This window comes from Monopterus albus, unplaced genomic scaffold (genome assembly GCF_001952655.1).
Source record: "Monopterus albus unplaced genomic scaffold, M_albus_1.0 scaffold452.1, whole genome shotgun sequence".
NCBI lineage: Eukaryota > Metazoa > Chordata > Actinopteri > Synbranchiformes > Synbranchidae > Monopterus > Monopterus albus.
The window spans coordinates 78,289-96,308 of NW_018128332.1; the positions used below are offsets into that span (position 1 = coordinate 78,289).

General features: G+C 40.9%; 1 protein-coding gene across 1 annotated transcript; it reads right to left on the bottom strand.

Moving 5' to 3' along the window:
• Positions 1 to 14,184: 14,184 nt before the first annotated feature.
• On the bottom strand, positions 14,185 to 17,289 carry LOC109952303 (protein Tob1-like). The gene is made up of 2 exons (XM_020587319.1): positions 17,022 to 17,289; positions 14,185 to 16,079 (listed from the first exon to the last, which is right to left on the bottom strand). The coding sequence occupies exon 2, from the start codon at positions 15,934 to 15,936 to the stop codon at positions 14,950 to 14,952; it is 987 nt and encodes a 328-aa protein (XP_020442975.1). The 5' UTR covers positions 15,937 to 16,079; positions 17,022 to 17,289; the 3' UTR covers positions 14,185 to 14,949.
• Positions 17,290 to 18,020: the final 731 nt, after the last annotated feature.

Genomic DNA, 18,020 nt, shown 5'->3' on the forward strand with positions numbered 1-18,020 from the left:
TCTAAAACCCCAACACCACCTCCTGCACAGAAACTCAGCAGGTTGATCAGGTCCCGACAGAGAACAACCTGTCAAAATAAAAGGCCGCTCCAGTTATAAGGAAATGAAAAGCAGTGATGAGAAAACAATCTAAGGTTATTGTCATTGTGGTGAAAATGCCTCCTTTCTCACACCCTTCTCCAGTGTCAGTGGGGAATTCTATTTCTGACATTGTCACACTAATACAATCTATTCCAAAATATACAACACAATAATCTTAATCTACATCTGGAGTAACTAATCAAAGCCCCTACATTTGCTATATCAGACCCATAGTGGCAGTCTATTTTGTAATTATAATCCTCTGGAGAACAGAAATGTAGTCAATTGTATGTCTGCCAATTATTTTTTCCATTTTAAAATGTATATGGGGACAAATTAGGGAAATAACATTATGTGTCAAGCCTCCACATAAGCTCCTTGTATAGATTCTCCAAGTCCCTGAATTTTTCCAGAGATATTATCTAATTTGCTGTTCTGTTTGGAGAGCACTGTCCATCATGTTGCTCCAAAATCTCCCATTGGTTTTCAAATACATTGAAATTGGTTAACTAGAAAGGATGATAATATTTTATTAACTTCCATCACTGTTTTGATAAGATCACTCTCCACAGGAACATCTAGGCTGCCTTTGCTTGTATAGTCATTACTCCTGTGAAGCCAGAGGTGATATTTTACTGCCATTTGTTAGTTGTGTGCTTACAGCATAACCAAAAAAACTAACAAATGGATGGATAACGGCCCTTTATGCTTGATCCCCCAGCCTCCTGGTTTATTCTAGGCTAGACTAAACACTTCCTGTCTATGGGTAGTAATTGATTTCTGGTACAGTGGAGAATCACTTTGCACAAAAGTAATAAAAAAATAAGCACCCTGGTAATACCAGTAGAGAAAACTGACTTTTAATATCAAGCAAGTGAAGTTTTCATTTTGTAATCCACACCATTGGTTTTAAAATTTTTCTGTAGGCTCTTGGATATAGATGGGTCCAAGGTCTTGATAGAAAACCTACTGCTGACAGGATCATGAGAGAACTGACCTTCTCATTGCTTGCTGCTCTCCATACCTCAAAGGCATCTTGGCAGCTGTCACTGCAAATGATTCATTGCCTCACAAAGTGAGAACAATACACACACACACACACACACACAAATGCAGGGGAACAGTGCAAATCACTTCAGAAGGTCAGTTTATGGAAAGATCGAAGGTGACACCTTCTGTCAGATCACACCCTGTCCTGACCGCTCCGTGTCCCTTGTTCACAGTAAAAGTGATGTTCGTATACACACATCCCAGCAGGGGTCTCAGTTGGAGCCAGGTCCCATCTTGCCACACTTGTCTCAGGTTCATATAAAACTGAAGTCCCATCTACTCTATTCCACGGTCAGGCAGATGTCAGCAACTGTGCACTGAGCTGCTCATTTTCCCATTGAAATTCCAGCAGAAAGTAACTCGACAGATTTGCTATAACTGTATAGGCTATTCAAAAGAGAAAATATCTCTGGCCCTGTGAAAAGGCCAGCACACAGGAGGAGAGGAAATAACACCAATTTGATGAAAACACTTGCTATGCAATGTGATCTCACCAAGCTGCTGATGAAAAGCCCACTACTGAGGGAGAAAGAGAGCTGCCAGAGTGCACGGAGCAGGCGCAGACTTTCTTCCACCACAGAGTGAATAATAGTCATACTGTGTTGTATTTCAAATGCCTCCCGATAGGTGTCTGGTGCACGACTCTTATTTTCTTTTAAACCAACTGACAACTTAGCAATTTGCAAGGAAACGTATACAGAACTGCAGACCCAGCCTCCAGTCCTGCCACTGTGGTCCTCACTCAGAGCTCCACCTTTCTCTGCCTCCTGTTCAGCTTCCTCTTTCACCCCACCACAGGGTTTTCCCTCTTTCTCCTCACCTCATATTGCTTCCATCATCTCCCCTTCCACTCTGCCATTTCCCTCTGTTCCCCCTTTCCCTCCATCAAATGGTAGTATATCTGCTCGCCCACTGCTGTCAGCTAGGGCAGCGCTTTGAACCCAAGGATGAAAGAGTTGATCCTGTAATGAGAATCTTAATGCTGAGAAACTGTTTGGCTCTAACACACACTCGCAGCCTTTGAAAAAGTGAATTTTACACAGATACTCTGCTCACAGCTTGGCTGCATGTCTAATGCAAGCCATTTTGAAATTCTGCTGCCACATGAAAAGTTGAGTAAAAGTGGTTATGCAATTTCAAAGTATCACTCTGGCTTGTTGCAGATGGACTGCATGCATATGTTCAGAGCACAGAACCGACCTTTTAACAGAAGTAAGCACCTGACACGGGTGTTACGGGTACTTGTAAACTAGCATGGCTCCATATTAGGCATTACAAAATCTACTCCCATCACACATTCTATTAATTTGGCCTCGGGCACAACAGCACACACGAGATAGTGCGAGATGAATGGTTTGGGTATTATCTTCCTGAGTACGTTACAAGAAGGGCTCAGTTTTCTAGGTCATGAGATCTTAAAGAACAGTTCTGGTCAATATAACTCAGGGCTTCTTTTTGAACATTTAGCCATCACATCTATTCCATATAATAAAAATAGTTAGGTACACTCTTCCAGCCAAGCTTCACTGAAAGGAAAATCACCTTTATTGGCCAAGTATGTTACACACAAGGAATTTGTTTCCGGTACAGAACTGATGGCAGCCATCTGTGGCGCCACCTCAACTGACGGCTCTAATCATTGCGGGCACAGTGTCTTGCCCAAGGACACTTTGACATGTGGACTGCCGGCACTGAGATTTGAACCTTCAACCTGGGAAACGACTGCTCTACTCACCCACTGTCGCCTCCCGCCAACAAAATCTGGTAAGGTGGCAGCATCTCTAAAAAGGAGTCCAACAGAGTAAGAACAGCAGCTGGACAGCTTTCATGGTACTTCTCCACTGAGAAACTGTGATGCGTATAAAATACAAAAATTGTTTTCTTAGTCATTTAATCCTTTCATCTTAAATCCTCAAATTCATTTAAACTTAGTCTTCCAGATTCCAGATTCTCAAAATGTGAAGGTTTGCTTCTTTTTTCTGACAATATTTGTCAATCAGTCAAAATGTGCCAAAGAATAGGAGAGCAGTCATATGGAAGCTCAGGCTGGCCTAACTGGCTTGTAATGGCAGAAGGTTTCACTCAGCTGTCCAGCCACTGACACTGTTTTACCAAGATTGTTGAAAAAAAGAAGAATACACTACTAACAACCCCAGTGAGTCAACAACTATTATCACCAACACAAGTTCTGTGTGGGTATATGGGTGAAGGCAAGTCTACAGGGTCATCAAGTGTGCACCCTCTTCCTAACCAGTGTTTCATTGAGTTGGGCCCACGACATCAAGAAGGCTCAAAAGCGTGTTCCAGCATCCCATACCCATGCAACTCTTTACCTACACCCACACAACCAGCACAGCCCTTCATCTACTCAGGCTAATTCAGTCTAACTGTTAGCCAACAGTCACTAACACTAGCAAACATTTCAACTGCTGTTCTAGCTACATTTAAAATAACTCACCAAAACAAGTCATATACTGTAGCTCACCAAATAAATAGGCAAACTTCTGCTACATTTTGTGCTGCATCCCAGTCTACCATGTGTTAGACATTTAATGTCCTCATGTTAGCTTGCTCAAGCTAACACCAGGAAGTAGGCTGCAAGTCTGCCACATGTATCAGACATTATTAAACCCATCCTCCTATGCTAGTTTACTTCAACTTATCAGGCATAAACCACACCTATATTGCAGTTTACACCTTGTTCCAAGCATTTCCCTATCTTTATCCCATTCACACACCTTTCTTTTGCTCCAGAGCCACTCACTGAACTTTACTGCACTATTGGGTAAATTTCTATTTCACTTAGGCTCCGCCCTTTTATACACATTCCCTACAACCAACCTGCAAAAACAAGACTCAATGATGTGATGTTGGATTTTGGGAAAATGTGATCACTAGGTTTCACAAAAAAAAGTCTGAAAATTGATTAATAAATTGAGTAATTAAACCAATTAACCATAAAAATAACAGATGAATTGATAATTACAGTATTTAAATATCACCACTGGATCACACTTGTATGTGGAAACAGTTGTTCATAATGATGAACCCTGCTAAATTATCACCTGAGTCTGCGGATTTTCTGCTTTGAGCTCATTATTTTGGTTTTCTGACCGACAGTTTTAGTTTAGGTCTCCTCACTCCCACAGGCATCGTTTTTACCTGCAGCAGACAGCTGCTCTCAGTGAAAAACCTCAGTTTTCTTTGCATTTGATTTTACTTTTGGGTGGGTTGATTAACAGTTTTAAAGCAATGATAAGGTTGTTGATGTGATGGCTATTTAAGAGCTTGTAGGATTCGTACACAGGAAGGTGACAAAAGAGAGGAAAAACCAACATAAAAAATCTTAAAGTGTTGGGCCTCCACATGCTGCCAGAACAGCTAACACAGCAGTCCAAAATTTCCCATAAGTGTTCATTTGGGATGACTGGTGACTGTGAAGGCCATAGAATGCAATGTAATTCACATCATTTTGTGCTTGTCAAACCATTCATTGACCCCTCATACTCCCATGAGGATAGAAATGTTTCATCACATGATAAAGGTGATCACTCAGAACAACTTTGTATTGATTTGTAGTGACCCTTCTTTCTTAGGTGACAAGTGGACCGAAACCATGGCAGCATCTACATTTGTCATGTTTCCCCACTCATTTATTCAGGCTTTTCTTTTCATCTGTCACCTGTCTGTATGTATTCAAGTGTTTCAGACACCCTCTATACTTATGTCAGTGTCACTTTGATTAGTCCATTTTTAACAATATTGACTCAAGCTGTTATGAACCAAAATTAAACTTTAAATTAGCACACATCTCCACTTGTTGCACTTCACATAAGCACTTACAGAATAGCACTTTTGTCATCCTATTTCACTCCAGTATGTCTCTTGTGGTTTCTAGTAGCAGTCAAAGATTGTGTTGCTGTTGAAAGGTTCTAATCCAAACCATATGGGAGCAGAAGTGAGTGTTGGCTTCTTTTGAGCAAGTAAAGCAGTCGTCTTTCAGGAATTGGAAGAATGTAGGAGCAGAAAACAGGATGTCAGTAACTGTAATCCATGCGCTTAAAGTTGAGGAGTTCATATCATTGTCCAGCCAACAAAGCACAAGGTAGAACATACATTCCTGTTCCTGTTCTCCCTCTCACATAAAATAGATACTAAAGTATGGCACTCGCCTTTTGTGTGACTTTAAAAGCTCCCGCAGAGTCAGTTGCATTAGCAATTAGCAACATGATGATGTATGAAATGTGACAATGTAAAAAATGTAATAATAATATCATTAAAGAGGCATTTTATGTTTTTGTACACCCTCAGAGCCACAGATTTAAGAAGACATTGGATGGGTCAATATTGCAGAGAGGCTTGGAGCTGGAGTAGTGGATTTAAAGCTGTATCGACCAGCAGAGCAATGATCTGAGGCTGATGTTACTCCAGCCAACAGATTTCCCAGCAGCGCTTGCTCTTGAGGAGTCCTATAAACGGCAGAGATGTGAATCTTTCCATTCCACCTTGACCTTTCTCTGAATATCGTGTAGCACATCAGAATGCCATTTACTCTCTCAGCTAGTGAAATATTTAAACCGTGGGAGAAGTCTGCCTAAAGTGCAGCAATGACTCCTCACCCCTCTCTTTTCTGAGAGAAATATGACAGAGGCAGGACCCAGCTGCACCACATCTATTTTGATGTGGGCCATAAATGAAATATGGTGGTGGGGTGATGGAGCCATGATACAGACAATCAGAAAGCATTTTGGTAAAGTCTTCACGTTTATAACTTACTGCCTTTGCAATTAAAACTGAAACAACATCACCTGCTCTTTTCCAAACACCGCTTATGTTCTGAAGCAAGCAGATTTCACATCAGTTCACACCAGCATATCTGTCCTCCTAATCTCTTTTCATTCCATCAGCCATTAAAATAACAAGAAAGAACATAATAAGCAAAGGTAGGGCAATAGTGATGGATGGTTTTCCTAATATTCCTCAGAGCAACTGACAGACCACATTTTAACAGGCCTCTGTCCATTGCAGAGGGGAATTCTCCAGCAGTGAGTCATCTTGGGGTGGTACCCTCTCTGTATAGTTATAATCACTTCACAAACAAAAACACATGGCAACTGGCACACAATGGTGAAACTCATCTGCCCCTCTCATTTGACACTTACAGCAAGTGTACTGACAGGCTGTAAACAGACCATTAGCTAAACCATGCTCTGCTTAGTTCCTGTTTAACTGTATAACTTGTTTATAATAATGATGGCAGATTTACCACTTTTAATTCTTTGTCATTTAACTAAAAGAATACAAACATTTAACAAAAGTGGCTTCTCAATTCCTTTTTTAAAACAGTTGTTGCTGTCAGATTTTATCAGCTATAACAAGCTAGTGAATTTACACTAACTCTGTGGGTTGGATGAAAACTAGGTGAAGCTTTAAAGTTTCCAGCTGAAATGTTTTATGATTAAAAGATTAAAACAATGTTAAAGGGTCATAAATATGCATTTTATGGAGGTATAATGTTAAAAGACTCATTTAAAAGCTGCATGTACCAAAAAGACAGCATCCTCAGCTCTACATTTCTCACAAACTATATTTTTGACTTATTGTTTGTACTTTCAAGCAATATATCACATGTATAAGAGGAAAATGATGAGGACAAACTGAGAAGCTTGTCAAACAAAAAGTTATCTTGAGTAACATCGGTTGGTATTGTTGGAGTGTAAATTTTCCCCATAAAAATCCAGTACAGAGCAGAATGTTCTGGTAACGTCAGCCTAAACCATGATGTGGTAACATCTAGGATCTCACACAGTGAATGTGTCCATCCTGACTGGGTCTTTTTCCTGATGTAACCTGTAACCCCTCAAGACTTGGGAAGCACTGTAACACATATTGTAGGTAGTAGCTAGTTATGTAGCCGGTAAGCTGATGTTACAGCACTGTTTAATTCGTTCCTTTTTGCTCATGTTTGTCATTTCAGAAAGGCAATAAAACACCAGCCAACCCCCCCAAGATACCAAATATTGTTCTTACTTGGGCCCAATAAATATCGCTTTAGCTTGTGGTTAAATCCAAAACTTGACAGGCAGACAATTGCTCTTCAGAGTTGGGGTTTAGAGACTGTTAGTTAGAGGAACAAGAAAACAAAACCCCCCAAATCCAAGTGTGATGATCCTTTTGTCTAATTGTGGCCTACAGCTCATCATAAATCTTTCTATTTATCTGCAAAGACACAAAAAAGGATAAAACAGACATAACATGGCCTCAGCCTACTAGATTATGCATTTTCCCCCTGTTTCGTGTTACTACCAAAAAAAAAAAAAAACAGCATGAGGAAATCATGTTTTGAATTTTCCCAGAAGTCAGAGCTGAGTGTTGGAAGTAGGCTGCTCCAGACACACAGGACAGAGATTTGAAAGTCAACAGAGCCACTTCTTAACTGATCAATTAATCAGTTAAATTCCTTTCTTATGTCTCAGTGCTGAATTTAGCACTGGCACCATACAGTACATGTGTCCTATCAGTCTCTTCATAGGGCACAGAGTAGAAAGTAGGCAACCACAACAACAGAAAAGTTGCCCTTAATATTAATGATTTAAGGGTCCGGTCTTCCTTACATCAACACCTCTCCCTCCTTCCCTCCCTCTTCACTGATTCTGTATCACTACTCCAATATGTGAGCAAAATTTAGTCTGGTCTTGGAGTGTCCAAAACAAATGCCACCTTATCTCTATGGTGCAGAGGCAAGACCAGCTAAACACAAAAATACACACACAGAGGCAGAGATTAGAGAGCAGACTGTGCCTGTGCTTCCTATTATTAGAGAAGAGGTTTATAGTCAGAGAGAGCTGCAGGGAATCACTGAGGTTAAATTACACAGACGGGGAACATCAAATACTGTAGAGGAGAAACTTCCCAGGCTCTGGAGAGAATGATGGTGTTTGGATGTCTCTGGAATAGAGGGGGAGAGATACTGGAGCAATGTGGGAGAGAGATGCATCACGAACTCATCACCACTTCCCCTGTGCTCCGCTGTCCTCAAACACAACACCTTACTGAGTAATGTGACTAGACATCATGTTCTCATGCCAGGGCATCAAATACTGGCACTTTGTCAAGTACCCTTTGGTGTCTCGTACGAATGCTAAAGGTTACCTTTAGCACTGAATAGTGCTACAGCGAGGTCCTTGGACATCATGGCTTCATTTTTGTCCTGACTGCAGTGTGAACTGTGGAGCCTGTGGACACAGGTGTGTGTCTTTCTAAACTATGTCCAGTCAATTCAGTTTGCCACAGGTGGACTCCAGTTAAGTTATAGGTACACCTCACAGATGATTAAAGCAAATAGGGTGCACCTGACCACATTTTGTAGTGCCACAGAAAAAAGGTCTGAATATTTGATAGATAAGAAATTTTACTTTTTGGTTTTTTCACCTTTTCTGTTGTGGGCTAGCCCTGCGATGGACTGGTGACCTGCCCAGGGTGTACCCCGCCTCTCGCCTGCAGCTGGCTGGGATTGGCTCTGGCTCCCCGTGACCCCGTTTGGGACTAAGCGGTTTAGAAAATGGATGGATGGATGGATGTTGTGGGCTATTGAGTGTAGACTGGCAATTATTTTATCTATTTAAAATTAATAATACATGTAATTTGAAAACTGCAATGGATGTCATAGTTGCAGGGTTTTTCTCTCTCTCTCAGTTAATCTGTTTTCATTTTGTCTACAAAATGTCAGAATAGTGAAAAGAGTATCATAGTTATATATAGTCCATAAGACAAGGTGGCATCAAAACGGCTGTCTTGCCAATCCAACAGTCTATAATCCAAAGATATTTATTTTACAGTGATATAAAGCAAAGAAAATCAGCAATTTACCACATTTCATGTTCTATAAATAGATCACATTTGGCATTTTTTTGTATGGGACAAGTTTTTTTTGTTGTTGATGTTGTTTCTTTTAGTGATTTAAACACTTAAGAAACTGTCAGAATGGACTGAGAAAAAAATGTACATTTATATATCAGTTTGATTTACATGAGATACCAGTATAAGTACAGTTAAATACCACCTGACGGGCACATCAGATCCATTTTTTCCCAGAATAATGTAAACAGTGGAGATAAAAGAAACTGATAGCTCACACTTAGCTGCAGTACAAATATCTTGCCACCATTATCTCCACTATACACATCTACTGAAACTCCTGACACTGCTGTTATCCCACTGATTATCCATAAAGGAGCCCTGAGGGGCCATGAAATGTTTTCTCAAGCTCCCACATCATTATAAACAAGATTATACCTGTGATAGCAAGATATTTTCAGTGTATTTTTTGCCTTTGGTGGACTGCCCGGGCCTAATTCAACAGCTAGCGCACTCCTTTCTGCTTCAGCAAGTCATTAACAGCATGAAAAGGTGAAGGAAATGTGTTGTCATGGCTACATGGCTTGCCATTAATGCAGTCAGAAAAACATCTTTGTATTTTCCTCCTTGCTCTCTAAATTTTCTTCCTGGAGAAATGCCTGCTTTTCTAGCTCCTCTTCATGCCTTTGACTTGAGAGGACAGCGTACACTATGTAACTAACTCTACAGCTGGACCCACCCAGGTTCTTTAAAAGGGCATTCTTCAGGTGTTACATCAACGTAGGTTATGATGATGGTGGGGGGGGGGGATTGTTCCATGCCATATTAGCATACAAGTATTCCCTGCTGTAAAGTCAGGCAAGGTTGGCTGATGGGAGGGGGAGGGAGGAGGGGTAGTATGAGAGGCAAGGATTCTCCTACGATGACGCAGAAACCCTGCAAGGTCTATTTTTAAATCTATTGAAGTGTGCAACACCCTTTAAGTACTGTAACCTTCAACTGTGCCTTCAAACCAAAACAAACAGCGAAGCAGAGGGAGAGCGGAAGGGAAGAAGTGCAACAGCAACAATATATTCAGTGCCTTCCTTCCCTCTCAAGCTGATAGAGCCACAATGAAATATAGATAATGATTCCATATTGCTGAGATGTGGTGCTTTTAGGTTGAAGGATTGTCTGGCCTGGAATAAGAATAGGGACAAAAAGATGATCCTCACTAAAATGACTTGGCAGCACTTAAAAGCAACAACTGACTGAGGTTCATTCCTAGCCAAAGTCAGCACAGCCTGGATCCATTAAAATCTTAGCTCCATCTATATCAGCAAATAACACAGACTAAATGGAGCTTTTTTTTAATGTCCTCTTTATCTTCCCCTCTCTCCGTTTTTTTTTTGTTGTTGTTGTTGTTGTTGTTTTTTTTCCCAAGTGAAATTTGAGCTTCTCTGAATTACATATGTGCTTCCTGCTCACGTGGCAGTATCTTTGGTCCACAAGTGGGTGAAATGTCACCATTACATGCCAAACTAAATAATCAATAACAGGTGCTTGTCCTCACTTCCTATCATTGATGAAGGCAACAGCTCTGATCACAGGCTTAATGTACAACAGTGAGTGATTATCAGCACATACTGTCAACCGGTGACAGTATAGAAAAAAGTATAACATTCTCTATAATTCACCTCAAACCCACTGATCTAAAATCCTCATCTGGTATCAACTACAATCCAAAACCTGCTGGCCCGCCCTCTCAGCTTCTCTCTCTGCTCCCTGGCATTGTTCTGAAATATTTGGTCCCATCTGTCTTTGCAAAATGCCTTGTGATACACACCCCTGTGTTAAAACACAGTTGAAATGTATCATCTGCACTTTACCGTGACTCACTCTGCTTTGCCCTTTGCCTTGCAAACACTGTTTACAGCTCATCAGCCACGTGGTTCATCAGATTAATGTTTAAAATGTGTCTGTTTGAACAAGTGAAGAATATCTGCCAATGTAGCACATAATTCATCTTATTTCCAGGGCACTTTAATTTGCAACAAGTGAATTATGGGACATTATCTAACCTCATCCTTATTTGTTTTCATTTGTTCTAAAATAAAAGTGATCATCTTTTGAAACTTAATATAAAATGTAAAAAATAAAAATAAAAATCTACAGGATATTTATGGTAGCAAAGAAAAGGCATAATGATTTGAACTATATAAGCAACTCTGGGGAAATACACTTATTTGCTTTTCTGCCCAGAATTTGGTGAGTACATTCATAACTCTCTTACTGTATGTCTGTGTTAAAAATAAAACAACAAGAAGGAAATGTTTAGCTTATCTTAAAAAAAAAGACTGGAAATATGGAGAGTCAGCTAGCCTAGCTCTGTGCAAAGATTAAAAAATTCTGCCTACCAGCACTTTTAATGCTCAATAATTTAACACATCATTGATTAATCTGTACAAAAACAGGAATGCAATGACTTCCTGGGGGCTTTGCTGGTTCCAGAGTTTTCTTTGGACAGAGCCAGACTAGTTATTGCCCCTCTTTTCATCCTTTATGCAAAGATGGGCTAACTGGCTGCCAACATCTAAGATAGTGTAAAGTCTGGTACATAACTCTCCATAAAAACACTACAGGATGGTAGGAGGACATGTTAATTAGATTATGTTTTCCTCAGACAGAGCGAGGCTAGCTGTTTCCACTGTTTCCGGTCTTTATGCCACTGTAAACTAAGCTAACTGTCTGATGGTGGTAGCTTAATATTTACCATTCATACATAAGAGTGCTATCAATCTGTAACTACTGGCAAGAAAGCAAGTAAGTCCAATTCCCAATCTATCCCCAGAAGGTAAGCATTGTGCCATTTCAAAAAGAAATCATCCCTAGTATTACTTTTTAAAGTTTAAGAAATTCATACAAACAACCTATGGTATATTCAATCTGTGGATATTTTTGGAGATAAAAATGTAAGCCAAGCCAAAATGTAAGCTTTTATTTACTTGTGTAGTTGCTGTTTTTAGCATTCGACTCATATTAGCATCAAACAGAACACTGCCCTCAGCTAAGAAACACCCTTCAGAATAAACAAAAGTTCTACGTGCTGGGCGTGCAAGAGACACAGTATGATAAGAACCTGTTTGTAATATGTGGAGCTCATGTTAGGAATGTATCTTTGTGAAGCAGGGGCAGAGCGCACACTCTGGAACAGACAAGATGAAGTCACAGCAAGGCATCACCCCACATCCTGGGAGTCTCCCAGCTGGTGTGACACCAGACCATCTGTGGGCCTGTTTATCCCAGAGAGCTGAGGTGGTCATATGAAACCGTGTGTGTGTGTGTGTGTGTTTGAATACTGTTTTGCACTTGGACTGCAAGGCTTGAATGACTACCTATTGAAAAGCAACAATTTGAGGTGAGGACTAAAATAGTTTCTCTAGTACAGGCTGACCCAATTAATTACAGCAGTGCACACAATGCAAAATGGGCTTCGGATAGTTAAGAGCTCCCTAAATAGAAACTGAGTGAATAAGCAGTTCGGATTATTATCTGGCCACCACACTATAGGCTACTGGCATTACCACAATAGAAATCTGACCAGTCAAGCTGTGGACAATCAACCAAAAAGGCTGTGCTTTGTGACAAAATACTGGTGATCAAGGCAACCACTGAAACACTTTTTCACAAAGGTGGTGATATTATTCACATCTACCAGGAATGTTTTAAATGCCACTGCTGTCTTACAAGGTGGAATCGCAACCCTGCATGAGCTACTCCCCAGAGGACTGGAGGAATTCATTTGCAGTGCTGGGGATTCAGAGCAATCTATTTGCCAATCTGAACAGAAAATTAAATTTCATTATCACAAATCAGAAACAGACCTATAGTTCTGGGCAGTGGTGAAAGAAGTACTCAGATCCTTTACTAAAGTAAAAATACTGACAAAACGATATGTACTTGAAAGCATCAAAAATACAGTTCTCTCTCTGGGAAGAGTCCCAGTCAGTGGCATATTATTACATAAAATAATACTGATGCAACCGGGTATAAGCAGTGATGTTAATTCTGATCATGTGTATCATTTTATAGTTACAGCCATTAAAGGTGTTGCTAGGTTTAGTACACTGTTACTGCTCTAAAGGAATGTTTGCACTAGAAGTATAATGAAGCATCAAATGGAAATATTCATGTAAGATAAATGTATTTGCTTTCCATAACTGCAGCAGGGCAAGACTACTACAAATTTAGATTCTCTTCACATAGTCTAGTTTTACATAACATTCAAAATCAAAGTAATTACACAGGAGTGCTATAAAGAACAGTGAAACGGTAATCACCAGGTCAAACATTCTCATAACATACGTCATGTACAAGCATCTAAAACAGGTTTTTGGTGTGTTTAGGCACCAAGTTCACTCAGCTCTAATGACGTGTACATAGCAAGTCTTTGTCAAAGAAGGGAGGAGAAATCATTTAGGTATACAAAGACCAGGCGTTTTCTCCTCAGACCTTTGAGTAATTGTCTTTTGAGAGTTAAGCAGTTTTGAACCTTTGACTTCACGACCACATAGCCCATGATACAGTCCAGCAATGTGACAAATATGCTCCCCAATACTGCAAGCGGTATGTTCAAGCCTGTAAACACGTACACTGCAGTAGTGGCACCAACAAAATAAACAGGCTTGATGAGGACTTAAATGAAATGTGAATGTTCATTCTGGTACAGAGTGCAACAGACTATAAATAGCTCACCACCTGTCTTCACAGCCATGATATCACATGGCTACACCCCTTATTACTGAGACATTAACCTCTGCCTTAATCCCTGAACAGATCCAAAGTTTATAGTACACAAGCTCCAGGCTTTATGTTGCACATTAAAACAGTCAAGTCTCCATTCTTCTACTGCCCTCATGAGTGAGGGGCAACTCCTAGCATGTGACCGCTGTTATCTGCTTAGGCAGATGACTACTCCGTGATCAAATTTGCTACTAGTTAAATATTACAAACAAGTCAACACTGGGTTTAAACAAGCAATAAATAAGCACACTTTCCACTGATAATGCTCAACTGTCGTTTATTTTATTAAAAAGACCAGGGTGCAAATATGAAATTAAAAAAAATAAAGACAAGCATAGAATTTTTAAGCATTTAATACAAACTATTTCAGTCCCTCTTGACATGTAAGACACTGACTCAAAATACTTTGTTATACCTTTTTTTTTTATCAAGTATTGCACAATGTAGGTACAAAATTAATATTCATACGATTACATTGTCCATATAGCAAAATCTTTAACCTCTTAACAGAAAATAATTCTTTCAGAAAAAGCAAATATATCCTACACTTGGAATTCCACCACTAAGGAATACTCTGTACACAATCTTTAGAATTTGATGCATTTTTAAAAGATGGATTTCTTTAATAATTATCTTAAAAAAGGAAAAAGGAAAAGCTGCTGCAGCCATCACAGATCACTGGAGTAGTAAAAAGATATAAATGCAACACCATGTCATAGAAACAATATATACTCTGATATCTTACAAACTCTGTACTAAATTAAATTATACAATTAGAAAAAGACCAAGTAACCCCACTTAGTAGTGCCAATTCATAAAAATCAGCCTTGCCTTACCACCTGTAAAATACTGTAAGAGGCCAAAACTTCAAGCTTTTTTTGGAGTATTTTCTCAACATAGTTAAAATTAAAAAAAAAAAAAAAAAAAAGCTGTGCTTGGTTGGCAAAAAGGGAAAAGAAAAACAATGATGCATGTTGAATTGATGTAACCAAGCTTGGATGTGTTTGTACAACAAGCTTTTCAGTAGAAACAAACTCAAGGGGGCACAGTAAAAGCACCCTTGGGCACATGCGCTTGACTGACTAGACACCAATCCTTGAAAGACCAGTTTAAGTGTGCGTTTTGTTTTTCCTTCTCCTTGAGCCACCATCATTCATAAATAACATCTTGGTGATGAGTTTAGTTAGCCATGACTGGCTGGAATTGCTGGTTACTATACTGCATGTTGCTCAGACTGAAGTTGAGACCATCCATAAGGGACTTGTCGTTGAGGCTTCCGTAGGCCGCAAACATGTCAAAGGCATTGTTGTACTGCAGAGGGCCAAGCCCTAAGGAGCCCTCTCCAGGAAACACAGCTCCAGGGCTGGCCTGGCCCTGGAGGCTGGGGAACACAAACTCCTTGGCGTTCGGGGAAAGAGCAGAGGCCTTCTGCTGCTGCCCCAGGCCCAGTCCGTACAGTGAGTGCATGGAGGTGGAGATGGCTTTCTGCTTCAGCAGGCTGTTGACATTCAGACCCAGGTTATTGGTAGGGGAGGTGCGGGCCACCTTGCCACTACTGCCGCTGTTACCACGGCCACTGCTCTTCATCTTAGTGGAACCGAATTTTGTGGCAGCGAAGGTGGCAGTGGTGAAGGTTAAGGGCTGGGTGGAGCGTGGCATGAAGGAGGGACTCACGGCAGCAGACTGCCCAAAAGGAGGTGACGGGGAGCTGGACTCTGAGGATGCCCCGACAGGGTCGCTGATTGGCATGAAGACCTGGGCCTCAGGATTAAAGCTGTTCTTTATCTCTTTGTCCAGCTCTGACCCGTTCTCGTTGTTATCATCCACATATAGCACCTTGACTGGTCCCTTCTCTCCAATCTGGTAGGAAACCTCAAATGGGTCGATCCACACGCTAAGGTCCTGAGGGAGATTATTTCGAACATCTTCAATGTCCAGCCCACTCTCTTTGGCTGCCTGCTCCACCACAGGGTCCACCTTCTCCCCTACATGGATACACCTGAACCCTGACCCTTTGTATGGCTTATCTGGATACCAGTGGCCTTCATATTTTTTCTTCAGCTGCCTCTCCAGCTCTTCGCCAAAGATATTGACACGTCGTCGTGGGAGCTTGTTGTATAAATAGGAAATAATAAAGTTGAGTGCTACTTGAATTTCAAGCTGCATAGCTGGTTCAGTGGCAGGGGTGATTCTTTTCCGTCACTGATTTGCTTTGTTGCAAAAACCTCCAAGGTAGCAGTGATCAGTGTGGTGAAAAACAGTGCTTGCTGCCAAAATATACTTCCTGTAGCAGGATTAGGATCAAGATCCTGAAAATGAAAAGAAAAAAAGTATTAAGAACATGAAGCTGCTAATAGCACATGAAAAGAGCATTATCAAATTAGCCACCTCTGTGGTCGATGACATTTCACTTGTATTAGCTCCTACCTCCACACAGCACTGCTCTGTCTCAGCTGTACAATATCAACAGCTATAAATAAACACAGGCCACTGACTCAGAGACGGTGTCAGCAGTGTGCTCCCCAGCGGGCTAGTGTAACAGATAAACGCAGTCATGGCTGACCTCGGCGGAGGGCCTGACGGTAGGTATCAATGTATTGCCTCTTTTTGGCACGCGGACATGTTTGGGCAAAACTCCTTCCTCGTGCGTCCAGGTGGGAGAACCTTGTGAACCTAACCAGGCTAGTCCAGCCATCCCCGTTAACTCACCAAGTCGCCGTAGGCAGAGCAGCACGTACTAGCTGACGACAAGAATTGCTGTTACATAATCATCATTCAAAGTCCAGCCACGACCACAAAGCCCTTTCTACAGCACCACAACACACTCGTGATAATATGAGAACGGCTTGCTTTCTCATCACGTTCGCCAACTAGCATTAGCTGGCCAAGTAAATTAATTGTGTGAACAGATATGTAGCAAGCTAGCTATCTAGACGCCTGCTAGGTTTAGCCCGACCAGCTGGTTATGAGAATTACCTCTGTGGCATCGTGTGCAGCAAACAAAATACACACATGCACGGACAACAAATGGTATCGAATGATAATGTTGACGACGATGGAATTAGAAAATTCCGTTTAATCGCGACTGTCGACCGTGTTGGTCGTCATCAAGCCTTGTAGCATTTTAATCAGCTAGGTGGCTACAGTCCGAATAATCGACTGCGACTAATGTTTAATAACACAGAAAATAATGCAAGACCATTTAACTTTCACATATACGAGTGCTATGCCGACGTAAAGGTAACACTTACACGGAAATTCACAGCAGATCCTTGTTGTAATAATCAAAGTCCGTGCCAGCAAACGTCACACTTATACGGCCTCTGTTGTAGCTTTCTAAAGGAGATACAAAGTGATGTTGCTGTTGTTGTTGTTGATGTTGTTGTTGTGTTACTGCGGTGCTCCAGGCAATCTTGCTTCTGTGGGCTATGGTTAAATTCCGACTCGCAAGACGCCAATGTAACTCCCACAACCTGGGAGCTCTCACAACTCTGCCCTTTAAAACTTGGGCTGGTTTGTTTTTATAGTAGTCCTCCGCCACGGACACAGATGAGGTGGTGATGCGGCTCACAGAGGTCAACACACATTAACGTGTTTCTATTGGCTATGCGCGGCTTCGTCACCAACAGATATCTGAACTGCCACTGTGATTGGAGGATTTTGTGTTCAATCAATGGCAGGGTTCTATTTACGGTAGTGGTTTGCCTTTTATTTTCTTCGAACTATTTTATTCAAAAAGCCTTTAGCTAAAATATCTCTAGAAAATCGTATTTGAGGGCAATAAGATTCTTGTAATAATACTAAAGCATTCTAACACCAATAAAGTTGCTTGGTAAAAGCCTGATACGTCTGTATATACTGTATCTATTTTGATGGTGTCAATCCCTCTTAAAGCTCTTCTGTGCTCAGAGGTAGTCTAAGTGATGTATGAAACCTATGCCTGACAAATTGTGATAATGCTCAGCAGTCTGTCTAATTATTGTTACCAGCCAGAGTCAGTGCTGAAAGGAAACCACATTTGGCTCTGCACTCACCACTACATGGTAAACGGAGCTAGATAGCCGGTGTGGCGGAGGGACACACCTGTCACTGGTTGTGTTTCTTGCTCCTTGCCAATGACATTTTGATGTTCTTTGAGCTGTAGCTGTGTCTAAACCTAACAATCCTACGTCACTGAGAGTGCTGTTCTGTGGAATGGCACAATTTCCACCACTTTTAAACAAAACAAATGTAATTTCATAATTGGCATG

Coding starts and splice junctions, on each gene's coding strand:
- LOC109952303 (XM_020587319.1), bottom strand. CDS start 15,936: ATGCAGCTTGAAATTCAAGTAGCACTCAACTTTATTATTTCCTATTTA.